This window comes from Drosophila takahashii, chromosome 3R (genome assembly GCF_030179915.1).
Source record: "Drosophila takahashii strain IR98-3 E-12201 chromosome 3R, DtakHiC1v2, whole genome shotgun sequence".
Lineage (NCBI taxonomy): Eukaryota > Metazoa > Arthropoda > Insecta > Diptera > Drosophilidae > Drosophila > Drosophila takahashii.
In genome coordinates, this window is record NC_091681.1 from 34,756,694 (window position 1) to 34,781,895 (window position 25,202).

At 39.6% G+C, this 25,202-nt stretch overlaps 1 protein-coding gene across 1 annotated transcript in view; it reads right to left on the reverse strand.

The window, feature by feature from the left end:
* The window catches only part of Gycbeta100B (guanylate cyclase soluble subunit beta-1-like), a 49,019-nt gene extending 25,306 nt beyond the window's left edge, over positions 1-23,713 (reverse strand). The window contains exons 1-14 of the mRNA XM_070216600.1: positions 23,690-23,713; positions 23,206-23,279; positions 7,766-7,866; positions 7,578-7,696; positions 5,485-5,634; positions 5,051-5,357; positions 4,315-4,536; positions 4,134-4,245; positions 3,413-3,578; positions 3,104-3,186; positions 2,478-2,648; positions 2,239-2,310; positions 1,625-1,790; positions 1,300-1,437 (exon numbers count right to left, since the gene is read on the reverse strand). Coding sequence (XP_070072701.1) covers positions 1,300-1,437; positions 1,625-1,790; positions 2,239-2,310; positions 2,478-2,648; positions 3,104-3,186; positions 3,413-3,578; positions 4,134-4,245; positions 4,315-4,536; positions 5,051-5,357; positions 5,485-5,634; positions 7,578-7,696; positions 7,766-7,866; positions 23,206-23,279; positions 23,690-23,713 — 1,905 coding nt within the window. The remainder of the gene's footprint in view (positions 1-1,299; positions 1,438-1,624; positions 1,791-2,238; positions 2,311-2,477; positions 2,649-3,103; positions 3,187-3,412; positions 3,579-4,133; positions 4,246-4,314; positions 4,537-5,050; positions 5,358-5,484; positions 5,635-7,577; positions 7,697-7,765; positions 7,867-23,205; positions 23,280-23,689) is intronic.
* Positions 23,714-25,202: the final 1,489 nt, after the last annotated feature.

The following is a 25,202-nucleotide window of genomic DNA, read 5'->3' on the forward strand; positions in this document are numbered from 1 at the left end:
CTGACAAGCCACAAGCATTGTCCACACGTACAATGCTGTAATTGTGAAGGATGCCATCAAGTGGGGCATCCGCATTCTCGTCCTCGTCCTCCTGCTCATGCTCAACCTCCTCCTCGTCCTCGTCCTCGCTTCGTCCTGTGGATCAACCACTGCCTTTCCTTTCCTTTCCCCTTTTTCCTTCGCCGTATCTGTAACCCTGCATGTGTGCAGTGTATTTTAAGCCCGAGCACTCAAAGCAAAAGTGTTTAAGCCAAAAAAAAGAGATAGTAACAGCAGGCAGGAGGCCTTCTATCCAAGTTTCAACGTCTCTGGTGACAGTTGACGGTCAAGTGGCCACTGGCAAGGATCCGAGATCCGAGACCATGGTTCCATGGTCCTGGCTGTGTTGTCCTTTGACATTGTGTGTCATCAATTTTGAATTAATTTTAGCAATTTTCGCAGTTTTCTACCCGAAACTTTGCGCCCTCGCCGGAGAAAGAGAAACTTTGTTAAATGAACTTTTTTCGCACTTGCCCTGCTGCCAAGAGTTGTTAATATTTTACGTGCACTTGCCACTCAATCCGGCCAGTCGAGGGTTAACAGATCAGGACGGGGGCCGTGGTAGAGGGGGTTAAGGGTGGATAGACATTGAAATTTATGCGCCATTGAGTTGCTGTTGCTCAAAATGGCGAATGGCAAATGGCGCATTCAGCAACAAATTGCGCGAACATGCTCAAACTTGCATGCTCACACGAACAGAGGGAACAAAAACACGAGCGAGACAATTTTCCAACTACTTTCAATGCGCACAATTAGAGTAAAGCATCCTCCTACGCCCCCACCCCCCTGGAAAGGAAAATGCCGCACATTTTTCCAACCCCAAACCCACTTTTCATCCGCGGGCACTTGAGCAACTTGCAACATAAGTTGTCAGTCGTGCATTTTCGTTGCCCGGCAAACGCTGCCTAAAATGCTCTACAAAAAGATCCCAAAATATGCTAAATGTGATAAAAGCAAAGCGGAGATTGAAATACAATTGCTGGGAAATTTTTCCTTTTGTAGAACTTGCTTCTAGAGGTAAAATTTGAACAGAAATGACATCACATTTAAAAAAAAATTTTTAAATAACTTTTAGATTATCTATTACTACACAATAAAAGTAGTCCCTAAAGAAATAAAATTACAAGCGATGAGTTAAGAATATTAGATTTCTTCCCAGAAATTTTATAAAAAAAACCTGTTGACTTTAAAAATTATTAAAAATTTAACATTTTTTCAAGGATTTTTTTTAATAAACCAATATTATTTTTTTATACTCACCACTGGATTCGATCCCATCTTGACGTTCTTGGCCATGTCCATCATATCGAGGGCCACTCGTGCCATGCACTTGGCGTGATCCTCACAGTGGTCGGGCAGCCCGGAAACGGCCATGTACTTATCGCCAACGGTTTCCACCTAAAAGCACAGACATGCCAATGAGTCCCTTAGATTGGCCAAATTGAGAGGTGTGGTGACCCGAAAAAAGGGACGGGAATTGCATCGTTTTTGTGGCCAGTGGCCAGGTAAAAAGTGTAATTAAGTGGCCATTGCAGCTTGGCACGTTCGATGGCCACCACCTGCATTTGAACTCTGACCTACCCACCTTGTACACATTCAGGTTTCGCTTGGAGTCGGTCAGAGCATCAAAGACCGTGTAGAGCTCATTCAGCATTTTCACGATTTTCATGGCCCCATCGGGATCCGTGTTGGCCGCACAGTACTGGCCAAAGCCCACGATGCCGGAGAACATCAGCGTCACGGAGTCGTAGCTGTCGAATGGTGGAAGAAGTTTGTTCCCATAAATAATCGGGCACAAATATGGCAAATTGTTTGCATTTTTCCAGCAAGTGGGGAAAGAGTGCACGGAGAAAAATTTAGGATAAAGGTGAATTTATTAAAATCAAATACATTTTTCATCGATTTTTCATCGCTTACAGACCGTATATTTCGTTGTTTAAGTCTATAATGTAGAGCCATATTTTATTAAACAATACATTTATACTATAAGAAGTTATAAGAACTAATTTCTTTCCCAGTAATTATTCAAATAATTTAAGATATAAGAAAAAACTTTATTTTAGATTTCATAAATTTCTCATACAAAATTAAAATATTATTTCATAGATGTATGAAATATTTTCTGTAAAATATTTAAACACAATTTTCTCTTTGTGCACCTTTTCCCACAAGGATAAAGGTAAATTGACTTTTCCTTACCGTTTGGGCGGCACTGGACGCTGATGTCGTAACTCATTGGCCACCGACTTTGGCAGCACCGAATAGAGCAGCCTGTACAGGACACACAGGACACGCGGAACACCATGAAGCAGCAGTAGAAAGAATGCAGAAACAGATACAGAAACATGGAAAAGTAATTTCAATTTCGCGCCTGAGAGAATTGCGCGCCATTAAGGAGTCGCCGTCCTGTCATTTGTCATTTGCCATTTATCATTTACCTGTCGGTCTTCTGCTTCTCGCTCTCCAGATCGCGGAAAGTCTGCTGCAGCTTGTCGGTGAGCATTTCCAGGTTCTTGGTGAGCTTGTACTCGGCCTCGAATTTCTCGGAGAGCAGCACCAAATCCCTGGCAGCGTCGTGCAGCGGAACATCCGAAATGTAGAGTCCCTTCCTGCGAAAAAATAATGAAAAGAGGGCAAGTTCAAAGATGAGGTGCGTGGGTGTAAAACGGAAAAATGACACGCATTTTGTTTTACTTAAGACTTTTTGAAATCGCCTGGCAGCACAAATAGAAGCTGGGCAAAGTGAAATACAGCAAAGAGGAAACATTCTTAATGTCACCCATAAATTCAGCCAGCTGAAGGCGCATTTGTTTCAATTTGACTGCTTGTGTATAAAACCTTAATGTTATTGCCTAATACCACATTTAAGAGCTAATGTCTTTAATAGGAGGCCTGCTCAAGAATTAAACCAGGCGAAGACACATGAGCCACATTTATATTTTACTTTAAGAAGGAAAGGTAAACGAAGGGCTTTACCTTGGTTGTAAAGCAATATTGAAATGTCTTCCTTTTGGTATCATTTTTGATATACACCCCCTAAAAATCCCCAAGAAATCATACTCACTTGGTCAGATCGTCCAGATTCATGACACTGGGGTAGCACTGAAACAGTATCCGATCCGTTTCCGGAATGTACATCATTTGTCCCTATGGAGCGAACAAAAGAAAAGCAGGTTATTTTTCGGTGAAGGAGGAAGGTGGAGCCATTGCAATAAAATTGATTTTTATGCCGTACTCTGTGGCAGGCCAAGCATTAAGTTTAATGCCCACGGGGCGGCTGTGCGTAAGGGTCCATTTGGATTCAGGAGCTCGGGATTTTCATAACCGTTCCATTGCAGACACTTTGATGGCTTATTGGCCAATGCTCACTCACCTTCAGTCTCAGAAAGCGCTGCTCGTGCCGGCTGCTCATGGCCCCCTGACGTGTCTGCAGGACATAGATGGTGTTTATGTGGGACAGGATGTTCTCGAAGTTGAGCTGCAGGTGCGGCCGGATGGCCTCCACCACCTCTATCAGGGAGCAGTTCTCCTCGGCGACTCTGAAAAGGGGGAACACGGAGACAAATACGAATATAATTAAATATAATTCGAATTAGTTTTAAAACTTTTTTTAAAGTATTTATTTTTTGAAATGTTACCTTAAAGAATTTAAAAAAAACCCAAGAAACATGGATGTATATATTAAAATAAAATTTGTATGTGCTTATTTAAATACAAATTATAAAATATTCAATGATAATAAAAACAAAATTTTCGATATCACTTATAAAGGTGTCTTAAAGTATGCTATACTTTTTTTAGAAGTCCTAAAGATCCGTTGTATTTATTCCGAAAGATGACTTCTTTTTTAAAAGCATACTTTTTGATACATTTTAAATTGATTTCTGTCCTAGCTATATATTTTTTTATTCCACACTTTTTCCTAATACTTTTCTCCCTGTGTACGACTAAGTGAAAGGGTAGAGGCAAATCCGAGCGCCTCACTTAGTCGGATGGCCTCAGCCCCGACCATCCAGCTAATGGCCACTAATCGCAAACAATGGCTCACAAGTAAATGGCGAACTGTAAACTGAAAACCGTTAGCAAGGACTCACCTGGGAATTACTCGAGACACAGCCTTGCCGGCCTGAACGATTTTCATTTGCCTATCGAACATCAGGTGGAAGGGGAACACCTTGCAGAATGTGGCGGGCGATATGAGTGGAGCTGTGCGGATTGTGACGAGGACATCTGGATTAGCCGGGCAATTAGCCCGAGTATCAGGCACACACTCACCTTCGCAGAGGAACTCCATGTCGTCGGGCACCTCGTCCTTTTTGGCATCCACCTGCGATTTGGCGGCCACGTTGATCTCCCGTATCAGGAATTGCACATGGTCGTATCGCTCGATGTCGTCACTCTTGTTCTTCAGCAGTCTCAAGCACTTTTGCTCCTTGTCCCCGTCGCAATCGAAGCTGTCCTGGGCGATGGGACACGTGTTTAGCGCAATGGCGGGCTCTGAAAAATATAAAATCGTATTTATGATAGAAAAATAAATTTAATGATTACAAAAAAAAAGAAGATCAAAGTTTGGCTAAATAAACTTAAAAATATAAAACCACTGAAATTCTTTTAGTGAGTTCTTTCATAATTCGATAAATCTAGTGGTTCAGAAAATATTATATATTTTTGAATGCAAATATTATCTGTCACTTTTCCGATACTTAATTGCGTTTTATTCTCCAAAAATGGTTTTTAGCTCCTAAATAATACATTTAGCCAGCTGCCAGTGGAAAAACAAAATGAATAAGCCAAATGAAGCCATCAAATTGCATTAAAATCAGAGCAATGTCAGAAAGTTTTCTCGTTATTATAACCGTGGGTACAGAACAAATAAATGAATAAATAAATGCCGGGGCAGTCGATACAATTTACATTTATTGTCATTCCAGCTCTGTGAATTCCGCAATATGTTAATCGTGGCGACTATGTATTTTTTTTATTATTTATTTTGCTTTTGCCTTCATGTTACCTGTCTCGCTGCCAATCTGTTGGCCATCGTTGTTGTTATTCACGTTGACGTTGTTGCCGTTGTTGGCCATTCCATTATTGTTGCCATTGTGATTATTGTTTCGCTCGGCATCCGTCGAAGAAGCCAGGACAACCGTTGCCGATCCCGTCGTCGTCGTCGTCGTCGTGCTGGCGGCCACCGCGTCCTCCTGCAGTTGCTGATTTTCCCGGGCGATGGCCCGTTCCTTTTCGGCCTCGTCGATGGGCTCACCCTTTCTCTTGACAATGTCGATTTCCACCTCGACGCCGTGCAGCTTGGATGCAACGGCCTGTGAGCGAGAGATATAAGATGTGAAACGATATGAAACCGGAGCGGAGGCGTCAATGGTTCTGGGTACCCTCCAGGGAAATCGCAATGGGACTGGTCATGTACAGGCATGTATATATATGTCTCACCTTGACGATGCCGATGACTATGTGCTCGAGGCCAGGCCGTTCCGAGTAGTAATGGAGCAGCAGCTCGCCATCCTTCTCCGTGCAGCGGAAGGAAGGAGCTCGCATTCCGGGGTACAGGGTGCCCAGGTGGTCGTGCAGGGCATCCAGATTCTGATTGATGCAGAGAGAGAAAAATTAAGAAATAAAATATAATACTATATTTATTACAATATTTACGTAAATTAAGATGAAAATAAAATAAGAAAAGGCTATTAAATTAAAGATATGCAATGAAAAAACAAAATAAATATATTTTTATACCCGTTACTCGTAGAGTAAAAGGGTATACTAGATTCGTGCAAAAGTATGTAACAGCTAGAAGGAAGCGTTTCCGACCCCATAAAGTATATATATTCTTGATCAGGGTCACTAGCCGAGTCGATCTAGCCATGTCCGTCTGTCCGTCTGTCTGTCTGTCTGTATGTCTGTATGAACGCTGAGATCTCAGAAACTACAAAAGCTAGAAGGTTGAGATTTCCCACACATATTCTTTGGCTTCCTACGCAGCGCAAGTTTATTTTAGCCGAGCGCCACGCCCCCTCTAACGCCCACAATCGCCCACTAACGATTTTAGAATGGGTCCTGCGCCCACATCTTTAAAGATTTCTGAGAAGTATAAATGCAATTTTGTTGTGTATATTTATACCTATCGAAATGTAGAAGACATTTTTCAAATCGGACCATTCATTAAAAAGTTATACGCAATCAAAATTATATATCTATCTCCCTCGCACTCCCTTTAGCTGAATTATTAGTCAAGACACCAACCCGACACAGCGTTCGCACTAGGGTTGCTAAAAAAATCGATAGCACTATCGATACTATCGATGGTTTTAATATTTAGGAAACATCGATGGCTTGAACCCACAATCGATACTATCGCTCGGTATTTTAATTGTTAAGGCTCAACATCGAATTTTGTTTTACTTTAATCGCTGTAAAAGTTATATCGTTTCTTTCTCCATAATTTTTATGAGTCAACCACACATTTTCAATAATTTTTTTTTGATAATTTTCCTTTATCTTTACAATTTGTTTTTTATTTTATTTAATTTTTAATACTATCGATAGTATCGATAGTGACCACCATCGATAGCCTAAAACATCGATAGTGTCCACTATCGATTTTTTAACAACCCTAGTTCGCACTCCCTTTAGCTGAGTGACGGGTATTAGATAGTCGGGACAACAACCCGACTATAGCGTTCTCTCTTGTTTAATAGAGAATTTGTTTTTATTTTTTTATCTTGATCATTTAAAAATATTATATTAAAAATTTTTACAAAGGAACATTTAAATTAACAGAAGAAATAATTTTAATCCTAATTAATAGTTTAAAAAGTTCTTTAAAACATTTTATATAATTTGGTAACAAATTAAAATTTACAACTAATTCTCAATCTTAATTATTATCATAAACTGAACTTATTATTTAAAATACATCACTCTTAAGGAACAGATAAAAAATTCATTCATATGTCGCATAATTCTTCATAAAAAACTATTAGAGATAAATATGTTAAAAATATATGAAATATTTTTGAAAAATCATGCTGACCAAGGAATTTTGAGTGAATTGATGGCCAATATTTGTGGTATTTGTTCTCTGTGTGTGGTGGCATTATTCTTGTTGTTGTTGTTGATGTTGCGGTGGTGATGGTGCAGACAAAAAATTCAATTTCATTTTTCATTATGACAAAGGATTCGAGGAGCATTTGCGGTGAAAAATGTGGAAAATTGAAAATAAATCGAATGTGAGTGCAACAAAAGGCGTCGAGGGAAATGGGCTACGGTTTCAGTTTGAGTTTGAGTGTGAGTGGGCGATGTGTGCGCTCAAGCAAAATACTTAATGCTTATCAATGATGGCGAATGTCGAGCTCGATGGGAAAGCTGGAAACTGGGAATCTGGGCGACTGCCAAGGGAGCAGCATGAAAAATGACTTGAAAGTCGATTGGCCAATGCAATTGTGCCGTAGATGCATGGTAGATGAGTGTGAAATGGCCTTCAATTAAGTTAACTGTGCGGTATATATAGTAAATAAAAGCAAAAGTACCTGAAGGAAATCCCGTGGCGTGGCTCCCAGCACTTGCAGGATCTTATCGTAGCCCGAGTCCTGGCAGAACTCGAAGAAGGTCTTGCCGAAAAGCTCCAGGATGTCGTCTGCGGGAATATCTTCAAGGATAAAAGTGAGGGTGACACACATTAACGAGCTGCCCCACATATGCTTCACCCACTACTTACTCAGTATCTCGACAGCTGCTCCAATTAGATTGTATGTTATTTCGTCGTCGTAAATTTGTCGCACCAGAAACTGCCCCTCCATGCTGACCATGGCCTTTTTCCTGAATTCCGAGACGAGCCGGTCCAAAAATAAGCAGCCATCAAAATCGAGTCGGGCAAAAACCGCAAAATGAAATGACAGCGAAGGGTTTTCCCCACCGAAAAAAAGGGAAAAAAGAGAGAGTGGCAAATACATTAATTTTAATTAAATTGCTTCTCTGCTCGTGAATTTATGAGTGAGTGGCTGGCATTCCTCCATTCTGTGTGTGAGTTTGTGTGTGCGGTTTTTTTTGGCGGTCGAGCTGCCCATATGGCGGTCACTTTATATGCTCTTTCATATTTATGTTTTTAATTAAGCAGTGAAGACAAAATAAAGTCCTTCAAATGAGAATTCTCGGTCAGCCTTAAAATGTGGCGAGGGTTTCAGCTTTCCCTTTTGCTTTAAAGGATTTTTAAAATGCGTTGCCCTTTGTGTGCCTTGAAGGGGTTTCGAGAAATGAAATATGAAAGGGAAATACGGTAGCCTTAGGGTTTGCAAAATTACAAATTGCTCAATTTTATTGAATAAGAATTTTAATAAATTTTTGTAATCTTATTTTTTGAAAAATATATTTTACTTTCGCGTATTAAAATAATTTAATTAAATTTAATTCTCAAAAATATAATACCTTCCAAATTAATATCTAAACAAATACAGTAATTTTTTAAGTTGACTGTGCAATTCGTTCTTTTAAAAAAATCAGAGCCATTACTTCCTGTGCGAAAAATCACCAGAGTCTTTCGTTTAAATACAACTTGCAAAGTGTGCACTTCTATTGGTTTTTCCATGATTCCTGTATTTTTTCTGTTACCAAACGAAAACCTGCTTAAAATTGATAGTTGAGTCCATTTTCGGCCATCAAATCCTTTAAATTTCTCTCAAAAGTTAACAGGATTTTTGGGGTAAGTATTTTATATTCCTCGCAGAAACTTCGCTGCGATTTGCATTGAATAACAATAATAGAGCAAAAGAAAAAAGAAAAGCCTTCGGTGGCCCGCTGCCATTTCCCATTTGTGAACATCGTGCAAATCGACTTTATTATTTAATAGAACTTGCGCCAAGCTGTTACCAAAACAAATTGAATACAACGTGCCGGCATAGTGAAAGTAACCAGGAGAAAGTCGTGGAAAAGCGCCAACGTTGCAGAATTGAACATGAAAATCGTGTGGGTGGTGGGCGGTAGGTGGGTGAAGTAAGAGAGAAAGACAGAAAAAAAGTAATAGAAAAGTAGATTTTGTACGTGCGAAAGTTTTTCCATTTTCCCTACGCAAAACTTCTGATTTGTCGAGCCAAAGTGGGCGTGGCATCGCAGGTGAGCGAAAGGCATCGCCTTCGCTATTTCATTATTGCTCATTTCAAATGCGAAATGCTGTTGGATTGCAGAATGTGTCAGCAGCTGTCGCAGAAATGTGAGAGGTATTTGCACCTTCAACAAGATTGAGTTGTTGCAGCAGCAAACATTTAATATTGCAATTTTCCCACAAGACCCAACACATGTACTTATTTTATATTGTACGTATAAGAGGTGATTTTTATTTCCTGAACTGCCAATAGGAAACAGGAAAAGCGAGAAAACCTTAGGAAACTCCTGCATATTACACACCAAAATGGAAATTGATTTTCGCCTGGCAATTTATTATTCTATGAAATGTATGGCTTGTGGTTGAGTTAGGGAGGGGTGGCTCGAAATTAAACCAAGATTTATGGCGAGTGCAAGCATAAATTCTACGACTACGGACCTTAAAGTCGGCTTTAAATGGCCAGTGAACTGGAAGTGAAGATTGCACTTTAGAGCTTTTGCTCATTTAATAAATTCTGGTTTCGTTTAATTGCTCGGCAGTCCAGAGGTGTGGAGCTTTTTGCCATCATCTGCAGGCGGTTCCATTCCCCTTTAACGCTCTCATATTTCTCCTATCTGTTCGCAATTTAATTTCATAAAGTCAACACTCTGGCGGCAAAATGTCTATCATTTTTATTGTGCCAGCAAGGCAACATTTTGTGCTCCGCAAATCGAATTATGCTGCACGTTTTGGCCCAGCTTACCTGCCCTTACCGGCCCACACTGCGTTTGATTGATTTTTATTGATTTAAATGTGCGTGTCTTGTGTGTGCAAGCTGTCTGTCTGTATTTCGCTGCTTTCGCCTTTTGATCGACAACTTAATTGAAAAAGTTAATGTGCGTGGAGAAAACTCGTTGGATTTGGGCACGTTTTTCTTTTTTTTTTGTCTTTCCTAATGCAATTTGTCATTAAATCCTCAAACAGTAAAAAAGTTTGCCATTAAATTTAGCACATTTGCGGCAGCATAAGCGCCAATTAAAGCGAGCTGTAAAAATTAATTACGCACACACGCAGGCAATTTATGGTTCCTTGTTCTCCTCCTGGATATTGCGTATACGCCGCGATGGTCTGGCAAATGCAAGGCGACACTTAGTAGCCTCCTCCGTCATCGCTTTCATTACAAATTCAATTTCCGCTGGGCCAACCCCCTAGCCAAGCCCCCCTTAAACTCATTTAAATATTGTTTACTCAGTGACAACGACAGGCGGCCAAAACTAAGTGGCTTAATCTGCGAAAACGGCCAAAGGAGCCAAAGGAAAGCCTAAGAAATATGAAAACATTTCGCGCCTAAGTAGCTTAGGCCAACGCACAAGTGTTTTTGTTTTCCTTCGCGATTGTTGGTTTAAGTTTCACGCGCATTGCCTTTTCGGGATCGAAAGTGTATATACACGGTGTCCAAATATATATATCCTGTGTACATATCCCCTAGCAGGCCACTGCTTTGGCTTTGGTTTTGCTGGCTCTCGCGTGTAAATATTATTATTTAATATGCCAATCGCAGAGCCATCCGCAGACCACGTTCTGTGTGGATGGGGATGTGGATGTAGATGGGATGTGAATGCCGATGAAAAATCCCCGGCCGGAATGCTCAACCCGTGGAATTTACGCGCCACTGACACGCTCCCTAAACTCTCGCTTTCCCTCGAATTTTCCCCCTTTCCTTTTCTTCCACACATTTCCCCACATGACTTTCACTTTTTATGGCAGGGCATTAAATCGCTTTATTATGAACTACTTGTTGACTTTTGGCAGCTGAAACTTTAAGTTGGCTTAGCTTTCAGGGAGAAGAGAGTAAGCGTGGGCCTCGCGGGCCAACCGCAAAGTGTGTAAAATCCATAATCAATCAGCTAATTCGAGTCTGAGTCTGACTTTCCTTGCGGTCGGGTGGGGAATCCCTAATAGAGCCCTGCATGAATCATTCAATTTTTGTTTTATCATAGTATGCCATGAAATTTCTGATTTGTTTAATTCAATTCTATGTGAAATAAATTGAATGTTGTTCTAATTCATTTCAAATTGAATGAATCGAATGAAATATTTTATGAATTGTTTGATTTTTTCAGATTTTTTTTGTGTTTTCTTTTGAGAACAAAAAGTGGAAAATTTTTAACAAATCAATGTTAACTGCATAGTAAATAAAATTCAGATAGATTTAATCACAAAATAATGGCCCTTTCTTCCTCAAAATAAATTGTCGTTTGAATTATTTCGGAATTCATGCCATTCATTCATTCAATTCTATTAAAGTCAAAATTCAAATTCATTCAATTCTATTAAACACAAAATTCTAATTAATTCATTCATATAACAGAAAAAAATTCAAAATAATTCATTGAATCCATTCATGCAGGGCTCTAATCCCTAATGAGTTCGTTACGCGGAGATGAAGCCCCCATCTAATTGTGGTTGCTTCTCGTTGCGCCGTCTTCTTCGACTTAACAAATCAGCCCGCAGCTGTTTCTGACGTGCACCGCAAAAGTTGGGATCTGGATGTGGGTTGCACATGCAACTATCAGACAGCCGAGGTCACGAAAATAGGATAGGGGTGTTTAGAGTGTTCTGCATATAGTCTGAAAATTATTGATCAAGAAATGTGGCTTTTAAATCTCTTATAAAGGTGTCTAAAAGTAAGCAATGAAAAATATAGAACGCCATTCTTTGAAATGAATTCGTAAGAGAAATAAACTGTTGCGCTTATTTTTGGTCACCATTTTCTTAAAGATTTGTTGTATGCCCAAGAGTAAATTATAGGATTTCTTTTTGTTTAATCTTAGAAATATTTTCCATAAATGAAATTTTAAATTTAATAATTCAAATATTTAAAAATCCTGAAACCCATTTTTTTAACCTCCACTGTTTGTGTGTACTTATTCGCCCACTGAAATACTTTACACACATATGAACGAACTTAAACTAACCGACATTAGTGCATTTTCTTGGCAGGCACTTAGCCAAAGAGCAAATGGAGAGAAGTCGCAGAAACTCAGCCAATTCGACCTTGCAGCGAGGTGAGAAAGGATTCTCGGCGCGCCATAACTAAAGCCATAATATGCCTTACTTGGTTTAATGATGCCAGCTAAATGCCTGCACTTATTCGATAGAGTATGCCACAGTCAGCCTTAGCCTTTAGACTGTAGACTTTGGCCAACTTGCATTTGAAATTTTCCAAGTAGCTGCAACGACCGCCAGGAAAATAGAAAAGAAAAAGAACAGAAACGGAAACGAAATAAGGTTAAAAGCCACTTAAGACTCGGGCAAGTTAATGTGGCACATAACTCAAGTGAGTCACATGTTTTATTGTGCACACACACACAAGCCCGCCGAGAGGATGCAGCCAAGTTGGGCCAGGGTCAAGTCGAATTAGCCAAGAGCATCGCTTTAATCGAATGCCAGCGGCGGGAAATTAACATCGAAATTACAGCAATTCCACAAGGGACACAGCCCCACATCTAAACTGGCTATTGCATGGGTGAATATGTTGCTAAAGAGGCTCTACTTGCATGGAGAAAAAGGGTACTTGCTTTGAAGTTCTCCCTTTATCGAAATTTTAGAGAAAATACTAACGAAAATATATGGAGACCCGTAAATCAAAATGTTAGTGCCTAAAAGTATGCAGTGCATAAAGAATAGTTTTCTGTATGAATAGCATAACATTTTTGGGCTAAAAATATTTTATTGCATACTTTTAGACACCTTTAAAAGAAATTTCGAAAACCCAGCCATTTTTGTAGCAATGTAATAAGTTCAAAAGTATACGTTAAATGTTTTTATCATAATAAATAAATATTCTCTGAATTATACTAATACATTGTTTTAAATTTTGGAATAAATCAATGCCTAAGTTTCAATGATTTAATTTAAATGCTATACAAATAATGCACATTTTCTTTTTGATTTTAGTTCAAACTTCTAAAAAGACCACCTCAATTGATATTGCCTTTTAAAGAGCCCTGCTATTTTGGGCTGTTAACACAGCCAATAGATGACCCATTTGGGTTATGTTTTTTTCCGTGTGAGCCTAGGACTGTGTGTGTGTTTCTGTGGTAATCCCTGAGGCGTGTTATTCAAATCAGGAAGAAGGCAGTGGAAGCCAATTCCCTAGTTTTACTGGTAACGGAAGATCCCTGCCCTCGAGCTCCCACTTCCACTCTTCTTTCTTGGCTTGGATTTTGGGATTCTGGGAGGTCCTGCTGACTGCTGTCTGCTGTCTCGTGTGTATTTGTATGCGATTAGCGTTAAACCGCTGCCAAGCGCTTCACATGCAGACGTGATGTACGCACGTTAATGATGTAGGACTGGGGATCTCATCATCATTGTCACGGCCATTGCCATTGGCAAGTCGATTTTGCCGGGGATTAGCATTTTTACTGTCGTTAAGCTGCGACGGCGGCTGCGGTGGCGGTGGCCATGGGGCGTATGATTAACCTTTAATGCAGCCTCAAGTGTGTTTTGCACACCTAGTGACAAAGGACCAAGAAAAGAAAAAATAAAGAAAGGAGCAGCCAAGATGGTCAGCATTTTTGCCTGGGCCCATTAATAACTGTCCATATGCAGGCAAGAATCGCCCACAATTTTTTCTCTTTTTTTCTGCCTTTTGCCTGGTCATTTATTATTATGCCCACCATCGATTGACTCGCCCCCGGCCACTACCAATTCCATTTATTTTTTTATCTACGCATGCACTGTGACATCTCGAAATTAGGACATCATTAGCAACTGTCGATGCCGCCGAAAAAAGAAGCGCCCTGATAAATGCTGAACAATCCTATTCCAACCAAAGCCCATCCCTCACTGGGGAATTTGCGGTCGACAGACGGCCCACTGTGCCCCTGCTTTTACGATTTTCCGATTTCGGTGTGTGGTGTTTTTGCCGCTGCGGGGAAAGCTGAAAAAATTAAGCCGCCTGCGAGCCCCAAACACAATTAGTTTTTAAGGCTGCCCTAAGGCGGAATTACGGGGGAAATTAACGTTATTGTTTGCCGAGCTGATTCCCTTTTAAATGCACGCTTGTTATACCCTTGCAGAGGGTATTATGATTTCAGTCAGAAGTTTGCAACGCAGTGAAGGAGACGTTTCCGACCCCATAAAGTATATATATTCTTGATCAGCATCACTAGACGAGTCGATCTAGCCATGTCCGTCTGTCCGTCTGTCCGTCTGACCGTCTGTCCGTCTGTCCGTCTGTCCGTCTGTCTGTTTCTACGCAAACTAGTCTCTCAGTTTTTGAGCTATCGGGATGAAACTTTCCCAAAAGTCTTCTTTCTATTGCAGGTAGTATATATGTCGGAACCAACCGGATCGGACAACTATATCTTATAGCTCCCATAGGAAGGATCGGAAAAGAAAACGTTAAAAAAATTCTAGATTCGGTGTTTTTTGAAATATTACCTTCTACTTTTGGGGATGTTATTTTTTAAATATTTCTGAATTTCGAATTAAATATTTAAAAAATCGGACTAATATATCATATAGCTGCCATAGGAACAATCGGAAAATAATGGAACAGTAATAGGAAATAAATTCTAGCTTCTTTGGTTTTTATTGTATTATCTTCTACTCTAGGATATGACTCTTTTTAAATATTTCCGAATTTCAATTTTAATTTGATCAAAATCGGACGACTATATCATATAGCTGCCATAGGAACGATCGGAAAATTAATGAGACTAATGAAATTAATTGAACATTTTTGCGATTTGTTAATTAATAGGAATGATCTGCAAGGGTATTTAAGCTTCGGCTGGCCGAAGCTAGCTTCCTTTCTTGTTTTGGATGAGCTTTAATTGATGGGAATCATCGCATGCAGGGGGATAAAAGGTGCTTAAATATTTATGTTACGGGTAAATGTAATGGGACTTTGGACTGTGTGTATGAACATAATTATTTTATTGCGTTTTTCTATATGTTACGTTTTTAGGGGTTCTTTGATCGTAGTTTTTATAAAACAAGGCCCACAGACAAAAGAAGCATATTTTCCCCAGCTGTTAAGTAATCGGTCCCTACTTTTCAGCCGATTAAAAAAATTATGAGTTTGTGTGAAATTTTAAAATTTTTGTGGAGACATCAAAACTTTTTACAAAAAGTAGGGCAAAATGAAAAATTCTAGGTGTGAATGGAAATTGGTTGCAAATTTTATTACAAGTTCAGCAGGTATGTCACCTAATGCTTGGACTTTTATTTTTGAAGTTATGGCCAAAATACTGATTTATTTGGTAAGAAATTCAAGCTTAGGATTTTTAATAGAAAATTTAAACTGTAACTTTTTTTCGTGCGTGATTTTAAGTTGTCAGGTGACAACACTTACACTAAATAAATTTTTTCAATGATATTTTTTATTATCTAAATATTAACATAAAGTATAAAATTATTTTTTAGCCGTAACATTACCTTTCCCCAAGTGTAAGCTTAACTGCAAGTGTTAGCGATAACATGCTCTCGACCACGTCTGAAAAATGGAATTCCAATCGAATCGAATGGGAAATTCGATTTACATTCTCCACTGGCAACTGCCAACTCTCGTTCTCCTCTCAGCCTAACACAATTTGCAATGGCCGCCTATCCGGAACCAATTCTATGCTGCAAATTTGCCCTGGTGGCTCTCTGGCTTTCAGCCCTCTAGTATTGGGGATAATGATGGCCGTCGGCCGGCGTTCTCCACTCAAAGGCTGCAGCTGAAGCCTCGCAAGGCCAACAAAATGGCGCAAAATTACGAAGGAGGCACATGGCAACACTTCCGGCTTAGAGGATGATGTTGCTGCTCTGCCGATGCAGTTTCAGTTGCCCCGGGAAATGTCTTGTTTTGCTGTAAAATGCAAATGAGCGGGAAGCTCAGGCTCTGCAGCTGCTTCATCGACATGGGGAAATCTCGGCCGGAAGTAGCACAGCAACAAATGAAAAATGTCTGCTGTCGGCGGAGAGGACATGATTTCAATATGCAGATTTCACTCGGGAAGCAGCCCAAATGCAATTTCGAAATGTTACAAATGCGCTAAGGGAGAGTCCTGTGCGGTTTTTAGTTTTATAAAAAAAAAGGACACAGCAACTTGTAAAAAATGGATGGTGGGAAAGCGTTGCAGCCAGCAGCAGCTGACCCTCTCTCATATGGGGAAAATAAATTGCTTTTAAGCGACGTGTCCTGCTCTCCGTCCTGCCCCAAAGGACCTCACACACACACATACATGCACAGAAAACCAACGAGCGTGTCGCAATTCGCAAAATGCAATAAATACAAATTTCAGTGATGCATTTATGCGCGAAATACGTGCCCAGTCACTCCCTTCGCCCGGTTAGCGGGTTATTTAATTATCCTTTACTACCAACTAGACATTGCGTATGCGCCCAGTTGGCGGGCAAACATATTTCGACTGCCACATTTAATTAAAAATAGTCTGCAGCCTGCTTGCATAATTTATGCCTTCTGTATCATGGAATTATTATTACAAATTAATGGAATTTTCGGTGGGTGTTTAGTTCTGTGCAAAAGCCATGGAATATGTAATTAGCCGGAGCCGTCAAGTGAACTGAAGGCAATTTAAGCCCTGGAAGACCAATAACGAGGCTTCGGTTCAGAATCATGAGGCCGGGGGCCGTGGAAACACCAAAAACTGTGTACCCAAGCGAGGGCGGTTGCAAAACAAATATTTGCTTTTACCCTGTAATTAAAATTTTTACAAAGGACTCTTCGTTTTGCTCGTTAAAGCTATGATTCACTTAAAAAAAGTGGTTTTTAGGCATTTCATATTTTACTTTAATATAATAAATAAATTAAATAAAAATATGATTATTAATTATATTTGTTAAAGTTATGATTGACTTACGAATGTGTGTCATTTAATATTTTACTTAAATAAAATAGATAAAGAAAATAAAAATGTGATTAATAATTATAATTAATCAGAATCTTAAAGTAATTAATCGGTGTTGGTGGTTGTATAACTAAATTGGTTCACAGTATAATAATTTTCCTAGCGGTATCCCGTATATCGTATTACTCAAAGGATGGCCAATTATTAATTAAATTGACGTAACTTTGTTATGTAAAAGTATCAGAAAATAAATTAAGCGATAATTTGTCTAATATGGCATTATCTAGATAGACTGAATATACACTTACACAATTGTTAAAGGATAACCTTTCCTTTCTATAAAATATTAATTAAATTTACGTAATTCAAGGTTTCGTGTTACGAAAATGGCGTTTTGTGTTAACTATTGCCTCCTTTTCGTAACCCCCAGATACCCGTACAATAAGTCGATTAATAATGGCTATTCCCTTTGCCTTTGTCTGCTTAATGGCTTGTCATAATCGTAATCAAGTGGCCGCTCCGTTGTCTTGACTATAATTAGCCTCCTTGGGCTCCTCCATTTTATTTAGATTATTGCACACCATTTGACTTTAACGCACGAAAGGACACTCGGCCCAGTCATTGGCCCTATTGACAAGCCATTAATGGCGATAATGCTCGAGTGCCAGTGAATTGAAGGCGACAGGCGACTGGAGACCAACATTGCGTATGCGCAACGCCAAACACTTTGGGCCGCACGCACGCGACGCATAACTCATAAAGCGATAAAAGTGGAGGACGCATAAAACGCCCCGAACGGAAAACTTTCAACCATAAACCGGGGGTTTGTAGTGCAGATACCCGGGATGCCGAGATGCCAAATACCAGGTTTTTGGCCAAAAATATGAAGCAATCAAACAGACAATAAATGAACCAAAGGAGTCGCGTCGTCAAGCTAAATCCAAAAGAAATGCAATCAAAGCAAAAAGTAATCTCGGCGATAAGTGCGAAAACGTGTCAAATGTCCTGGCCGAAGGGGGCGGAACAGGATGCTCCTGCCAAGGGGGGCGTGGCTGCAGTTGACGGAGAGCAGCTTGCCCGCATCATGGGAGTCAATAAAGCGTAACAATATTTGCTGTGTGCTGAAAACAGTTGACAAAATGGCGACGACAGTTGGAGCGGCAATATGAAAATATTGTAAATGCAAAAAGTTGAAAAGAAACTCCACCTGGCAAAAGGGAAGGGTGAATCGGAGGTGGTGCTGCTGCTTCATCTTTTTATTGGTATCTTAACATTTTGTGGAAGTAGTTCTCAGGCTTCTTAAAAATCTAACTTTTTGATTCTTATCAACCAATAAGCAATTTTTTTTTTGAACATTTTGACTAACAAAATCAATATATTAATTAAATTAATTACATTTTTATGAAATATTAAGAATTACTTTTCTTAAGTGTTTATAAAATGTTAAACATTGTTTGGGTTGCAATCCGGATTTTTGATTAAAATAGGTTTTTTTTTTAAGTTTCTAGCTGTAACTTGTACAAATAGATCCCAAATCAATTCATATTACTTTCCTGCTGATTTAAAAAAAAAAAGATTTTTAACCATTTTTACAAAAACACAAATTCTCCATATTTTGACCATTATTTCCTTATTTTTTTGAGCAAAATACTGATTATTTTGCGCTGAAAATAACGATGTGGATTTTCGCTGAATTCTTTTACTAACAAATCATGTATATATATAATATTTTGAGAGCTCAAATAATAAAAGCTCTTTCATTAAAATACTATTTTTCCTCTACCTATTTTGCTAAGTTTTAAGCTAAGTGCCGGCAGCACTGGTGAAACAGGTGCTTCTGTTGTGTTTGCCCGATGTTTGTTTTCGTGTTTGAGTTTTTGGCGCTGCCTGCGGCACAGTTTGCATTCCCCCGGAAAATGTTGCCAGCTGTCAGCTAAAAAGTTGTGGAGTTTGAGTTTGGCTCAGAACTTTTTTCGGCCCGGGCCAACGCACATTTTTTGACGCATTAGCACACGGGCTCTCTCAACTCGTTACAAGCCTCAGAAATGCCATTTTCTCCAACCCCCAACCCCCAGATACACACACTCGAGAATCGACTCGAATTTCCATAATGTCTGCCATGAAAATGCGATCGATTTTCGTGTGTAAAGTGATGTGATGTGTGTGCCAAACAACAGGAAAAAAGGCATAATGCTGCGGGCGTGTGTGTGTGTGTGCGAATGTTCCTATGAATATCTACAAAAAAAGAGACATGGCCAAAAAAGTCAGGTCATTGAGGTTGAGTGGGCGGGCGACTAATGGCCCGAAGTAACCAAAAAATAAGCTGGGCGCGTATCAAAGCCGTATATAAATACTTTCACACAGATACGGCGGATGTGAGTGTACAAATGCGCTTTTAATGGCAAAGGATTCGCAAATGCCTGCAATCAAATGAGTGTCCTTAGAGCAGGATGCTTGACAAAATGCTGGCTGATTGCTTTTCCACCGCCGCCCCCAAGATGGAGATTCCAGTCGAGCGCAACGAAGATTGATGGATTTTCAGTATTTGTCAGCAAAAGAATCTGCCCTCCTTCTTCCCGGCGAAGCTAATAAGTCGCAAAAATATTTGGCAAACGGCACGTGTCTAACAAATTTACATTTAATATGACAAGTCGGCGTTGACGTGCTCGGCAAACTTTTCAAGCCTTTCCAGCTTGAAATGTACCGTACCTCACCTGCCCCTGCTCGGGCGCCATGTGTAAGGAACATGATTTCACGCTGCTAAAAGCACTCGACACTTAACTAAATTAGTGATATCATTCCACACGCATTAAATCGGGAAAAGAGTAGAAAAAAAAGGATGAGGCATTGGAACCCATTAGCGTGAATTGGCGACTGACCAGCAGCTACGGCTCGAATGACAGCTCAAACTATATAAACCATATAACCGTATAGTGTATAGTGTATATAGAGCACAGAGTTGACTGACATATTGACACACTCGCACAAAGGCCAAATCCAATTCCAGCAGAAGCCAAGCAGCACCAAACCTCCGATTCTCTCGCCTGTGGCCGCATTGTGGTCGTTGCTGTAAAGCATTTTATAGGCAAATCGATTTTTGTCTAAAGTGCCACAAACACGCACATCGGCAGCAGGAGCAGCAGCGGCAGCAGCAGGATAACAATAACAGCAGGGACTTTGGCAACAACAGCAGATGAAAAGCAGAGCCAGAGGCAGGGAAAATAACAATAACGCGAATGGAGGACTGGTTGTGGCGAGTGTATTAGTTGAACAACTCTGACACTCTGACCACACGAAGGAAAAGCCAGAATAATCATATTACTATCAAAATAATGTACCATGTCTGGCATTGATTGAAACTTTGAGATTTTAATACCGTTTTTGTGTAGAAAATTATAGGATTATCAAAGAATTATGATTGAATGAGGCCACCAAGAAATTACTGCTGTTCTGAACTCAGTTGTATTTTTCATTGCATACTTTTGGGCACATTTTTAAATGATTTAAAAACCCTGGAATTTTTTATATTAAATATTCCTTCTCTGTATATTGCCAGACTGCAAAACTCGGTTAATGTGATGCCTTGAGCTATCTACTCGGTTTCATCTTTGCTTTAAACTCCTCTGTCTCTTTTTCTCCTCTCCATCAGGCATCTTGTTTAGGCAAATTAATGAGACCCATTTGCAGATTGATGTGCTGCAATTATGCTGCGAGACCAAGTAGCATAAAGCACTTAACGCACTGATTCTGATTAAGTGAGCGCAAGCACGAGCAGCAGGACTACGGAAAAGGAGCCGACTTTAAGGTCCTGCAGAACGGGGCTTTAAAAGCAATCACCGAGAGGGACAGACAACTGCCAACTATCTATATCTATCAATGCGGTCAGCTGGGTGTCAATCAAGGCAAATGCCAATGCCACCAGGCGGCGAAGACCAGACAAACCCCTCCCCAGGGTCCCATTTCCCTCCTTTGTGGCCTCGGCTTTTCTTTTCCTTTCTTTTTCCTCGCTTTAATGATCGCTTTGACAATGCCTTCAAGTGCGAGGACGGCGACAAACGATGTGGCCCATCTGAGAAATGGGGACCGAAGACTGGGGTCTGAGGACCGAGGACTGTGGCCCCGGGCTGAGGCCACAGGACATGGGACATGGGACATGAGACATGAGACACAAGTTATAGAACCCAAGTCGTGGGACTCGAGACCCCGTCTTTGTCTTGGCGCCTCAAGTGCTGGATAATGAGTTTGATTCTCGCTGCAGCGATGGCCCAAGGCACTGCGACTGCGAATACGTCTGCGATTACGATTACGACTACGACTGTGGCTGCCAACTAACTGCAATGTAATTAAAGGCCTGTCAATGGCGACCCCATTGGCAGGCATTTAAATTGAAGGGTCGACAGTGCACCAACAAAAAATTATAAAACAGAGCTTAAAGTTAAAGAGAACTTGATTTAAATTTATTTAAAATTTAAATTTTAAAGCCTGCACAAAAAATTTAAGCTAAAATTAAAATAAATGGTAAAGTCTAAACTCAAAAATGTTTTAAGGGTTCTTCAAAATAAAAAAAAAAACAATAAAAAAAAGGGCAAGCGAGTCCTTAAAATCATTATTAATATGTGTCTAAATTTAATTGTTATAATTTGCCTTATTAAATATTTTAGTTGTTTTAATTGGTTCATTAGTCCCATAAATCAGACCAAAGTTCGGTATCAATTTATTTTTTATTTCCGAAAACTTCATTAACTTATGGGAATTTAACTAAAGTGTCGAATAATTTTGATCAAAATAACATTACATGTTTATTGGTTTGCTTTATGCAATTTACAATGTCATAATTGTCTGCCAAAATAATTAGTTTGCTGAAATTCGAGCAGGATTAAACGCTTGATATTTATTAGGTAAAACTTTCCCATTTTACCATACATTTTTAATCTCTGAATTCCTTTAAATAAAAATATTGATTAATTTAAATTTTACCCTGACTTTCAACATCAAATTTCGAGCTTTTTGGCAGTGTGGTGCGAACGTTGCCATTGTTACCTTTTCCTTTCTCGCAGACCCTTCTAATGAGAAAAGTTAGCTATGTTTTCCTTTTTCTTGGCCATAATTAAAGGGTTGTCTGGGCCATTCGGCCGATACCCGATGCGATTCGCCCCTTGACTGCCTCAATTCATTAGCAATCTGTAAACGTGGCCAATACAAATGGCAAGTGACTTGCGGTTAAGCAATCCAAAATCATAAATCACGGCCAATTAGTAGGAGACTACTCCTTTAGTCTATGACTCAGGCTCACTAGCACACTGAAACCAGCACACACACACACGCAGGGGCAGCCATGTAGCAATATCAATAACTTAATTAAGATAAATGCGATTCGTATATACTATATATAGCCTGTAGTCACACTACTAACGCTCCCATAAACAAACTCACCCACACCCACACGGAAGGCGCGTGGCCGTTTCGGGGCGTTGATTTCCGCTAACTCGGTGCACTGGGAAAAAAATTGTAGATTTCTTATCTAAAAATTACTTTAGAAAAGTTGGAAGAAGATCTTTCAACCGATTTCCAAAAATCTTTTCAACTTTACTAACCTTGAATTGCTTCTATTGCCAAGAAAAAAAATCTATGGTTATTCGAAAAATCTACAAGTACAATCAGAAACCCAAAAATAAACAAAAAAAAGTTTTTATTACTTTTATTGTTTAGAAGGTATTTTCTGTAAAAAATATTTTTCAAATTTTTCCATCGGAATTTTTTTCTAAGAGTGTAAGTTTTAGCTGCACTTGTAGGTTCGACCCCGTGAATCTGCGGGCCTGGGAAATCCGTGTACGCATTAATGCGACGCGTGTCCTGCTTGTTTATGCGCCGCCAACAACAAACAGCCTCAATTAATTTATGTATATCTACAGTTGTGTGGGCGGAGCCACGCCCATCGACTGAGTGTCCGATGTCCGATGTGAAAAATGGATAATTAGTTAATTGCGGTACGTGGCAGACAAATGCGGGGGGATTTATGTATTTTAGTTATTAATTAAGTGCGTGGCTCTTAATCTGTTTGTGCGCCCGCACACACAGGACCTTGAAATGAATCGTATGATATTTGGGGTAATTTGAGAGCATATTGAAGAGAAAGTGATTTGGTTACCCCATTTAATTGTGCTTGCCTAATGAGTTTTTGTGCAACTGTTGACTCGACACTTGAACGCTACTTACTTGATCTTCTCCCATATCTCCTCGCCAAAATGCTTCAGCACCAGCAGCTCCAGGGCGTAGTTAACGAAGCCATACTGCGATTTAAGAGAAAACAGTAAGCGATTAGTATTTATGTTTATGGCCAGCTCTTCAAAGGAACATCAATACTTCTGCTCTAGTGTCTGTATCTGGTCGAAATCGTAAAAACCGGAGCGCTTAGATTTTAATTGCATTCCCAGATGGGACACAAGCTTTGATTCGAGTCGATAAATTTGAAATATGCGAAATCAATAGCGATTGCGCATTTTCAATTCGTTTAAATGTATCCGAAAAGCAATCAATTTGATTTGTTGTGCGAAATCAAGTCCCTCAAAGGAAAAAAGAAGGAAAGAGAAAAGAACCAGCAAACATACCTCTGCCGCCCAGATACGCAGCACAATCAATCGCTTCCGCCGGAAGTAATACTAAACAAGCAAAATACTTGAAATATATTTACATACATTACGCATACGTCTAGTTGGCCACACATGAGGTTCAGTGTGCTGGCTTTCTGTGTTTTTGTTTGTGTCTGCTGTTGCTTTTCGATTTTTTTCTACTGCTCCCTGGGCTTTTTTCTGCTTTTCCGCTCGGTTGTCTGATGAAGATGTATCTAAACCGATATTTGATGTTTATTCCCTTTGTCGGGCACATTGAAATGTTGAAGCAGAGGTATAAAGCAAGTGGAATGGGATGTTTGAAATGCTGCGAAATCGCAATCATTAGATCAGCATTTCCATGCATATGTCAACTTCACGACTTTCTTAAGCAGGTGTCTTTTTTAAATCGAAAAATTAGATTAAGGTTTTCGAATCTCAAGATAAAATAATAAATTCTATTATTGGGCTTAAAATCTTTAATGAAGATGTCTAAAAGTATGCCAGAGCTAAATAGCTTCGTCTTCCGAATAACTTTGTCGCATACTTTTAGACACTTTTTCTAGGGACTGGACTTTGACTATTTTCTATATTCTTTTTCCCCGACTAATTAATTTTTCAATTAAATACCACTTACCATTTTGGGGTTTTTTTCGTATTCGGTTTTCGCTTAATTGAAACGCGTTGCCTGGCGTATTTAATTCACTTTCACAACGAATATGTTCAAACGCATATCACAACTGAAATTGGACACCAGAATTCAATATTGATATTGCAATTTATTTCATTTTCGCGATTTGTCCGATTGTCCGGGGAGCGATTTCCACTGCTCCTGTGGGAGTGCGACAATGAAAATGTAATAAATTATATTTGTTTACCCAACTGATACGAGTGCCATGATAAACGCAAAAAGTGTAATGAAAATTACAATGTAAACACTGTGGTCTGCACAATTATGAGAGGCGCATTTGGCAAAGTGGGGGAAAATATGAGCAACGTTTGGAGTGTTATTATTACACCGCTGCCATTTATGAATATTTTATGCGATATCAAATCGGATTTGCTACGCCATAGCCTCTGGTTTTCCACGCCAAAAATTTAAGCGCCTGCTTTAATCAAATATTTAAATGAGTAAAAAAATAAAAGTCGTCCCAAGTGGCCCCGAGCCTTTTTCTTTCCCGAAAACTTGGCAGCAACAATTTCTAGGGCCATTTCATCTGCATTTTTGTGTGTGCCACATACATATGCGTTGTTTGTTGCATGCCACATGCAACACGTGCGGAAGCGAAAGGCACAACACACCGATACAGCAATAGAAAAGCAACCAACAACAAGGAAACCCGCAGCTCAGCCATCAACTGGGTCACAGTTTAAGCGAAGAAAATGGGGGCTTGGTATTCCCTTGGCCGAATCCATGGATGCCCTGGAAAATGGGTTAGGTCTCGCCAAGAAAGTTGAGTTTTGATGAATTTAAGAATTCCTTAAAATATTATTATATATATATGAACTCTATTTGTCTGGTAAAAAATTTTAGTTAAATACAGTTTCTATTTCTTTAAAAAGCTGCCTAAAAGAATGCATTGAAAGTGATAAAATCCTATTTCG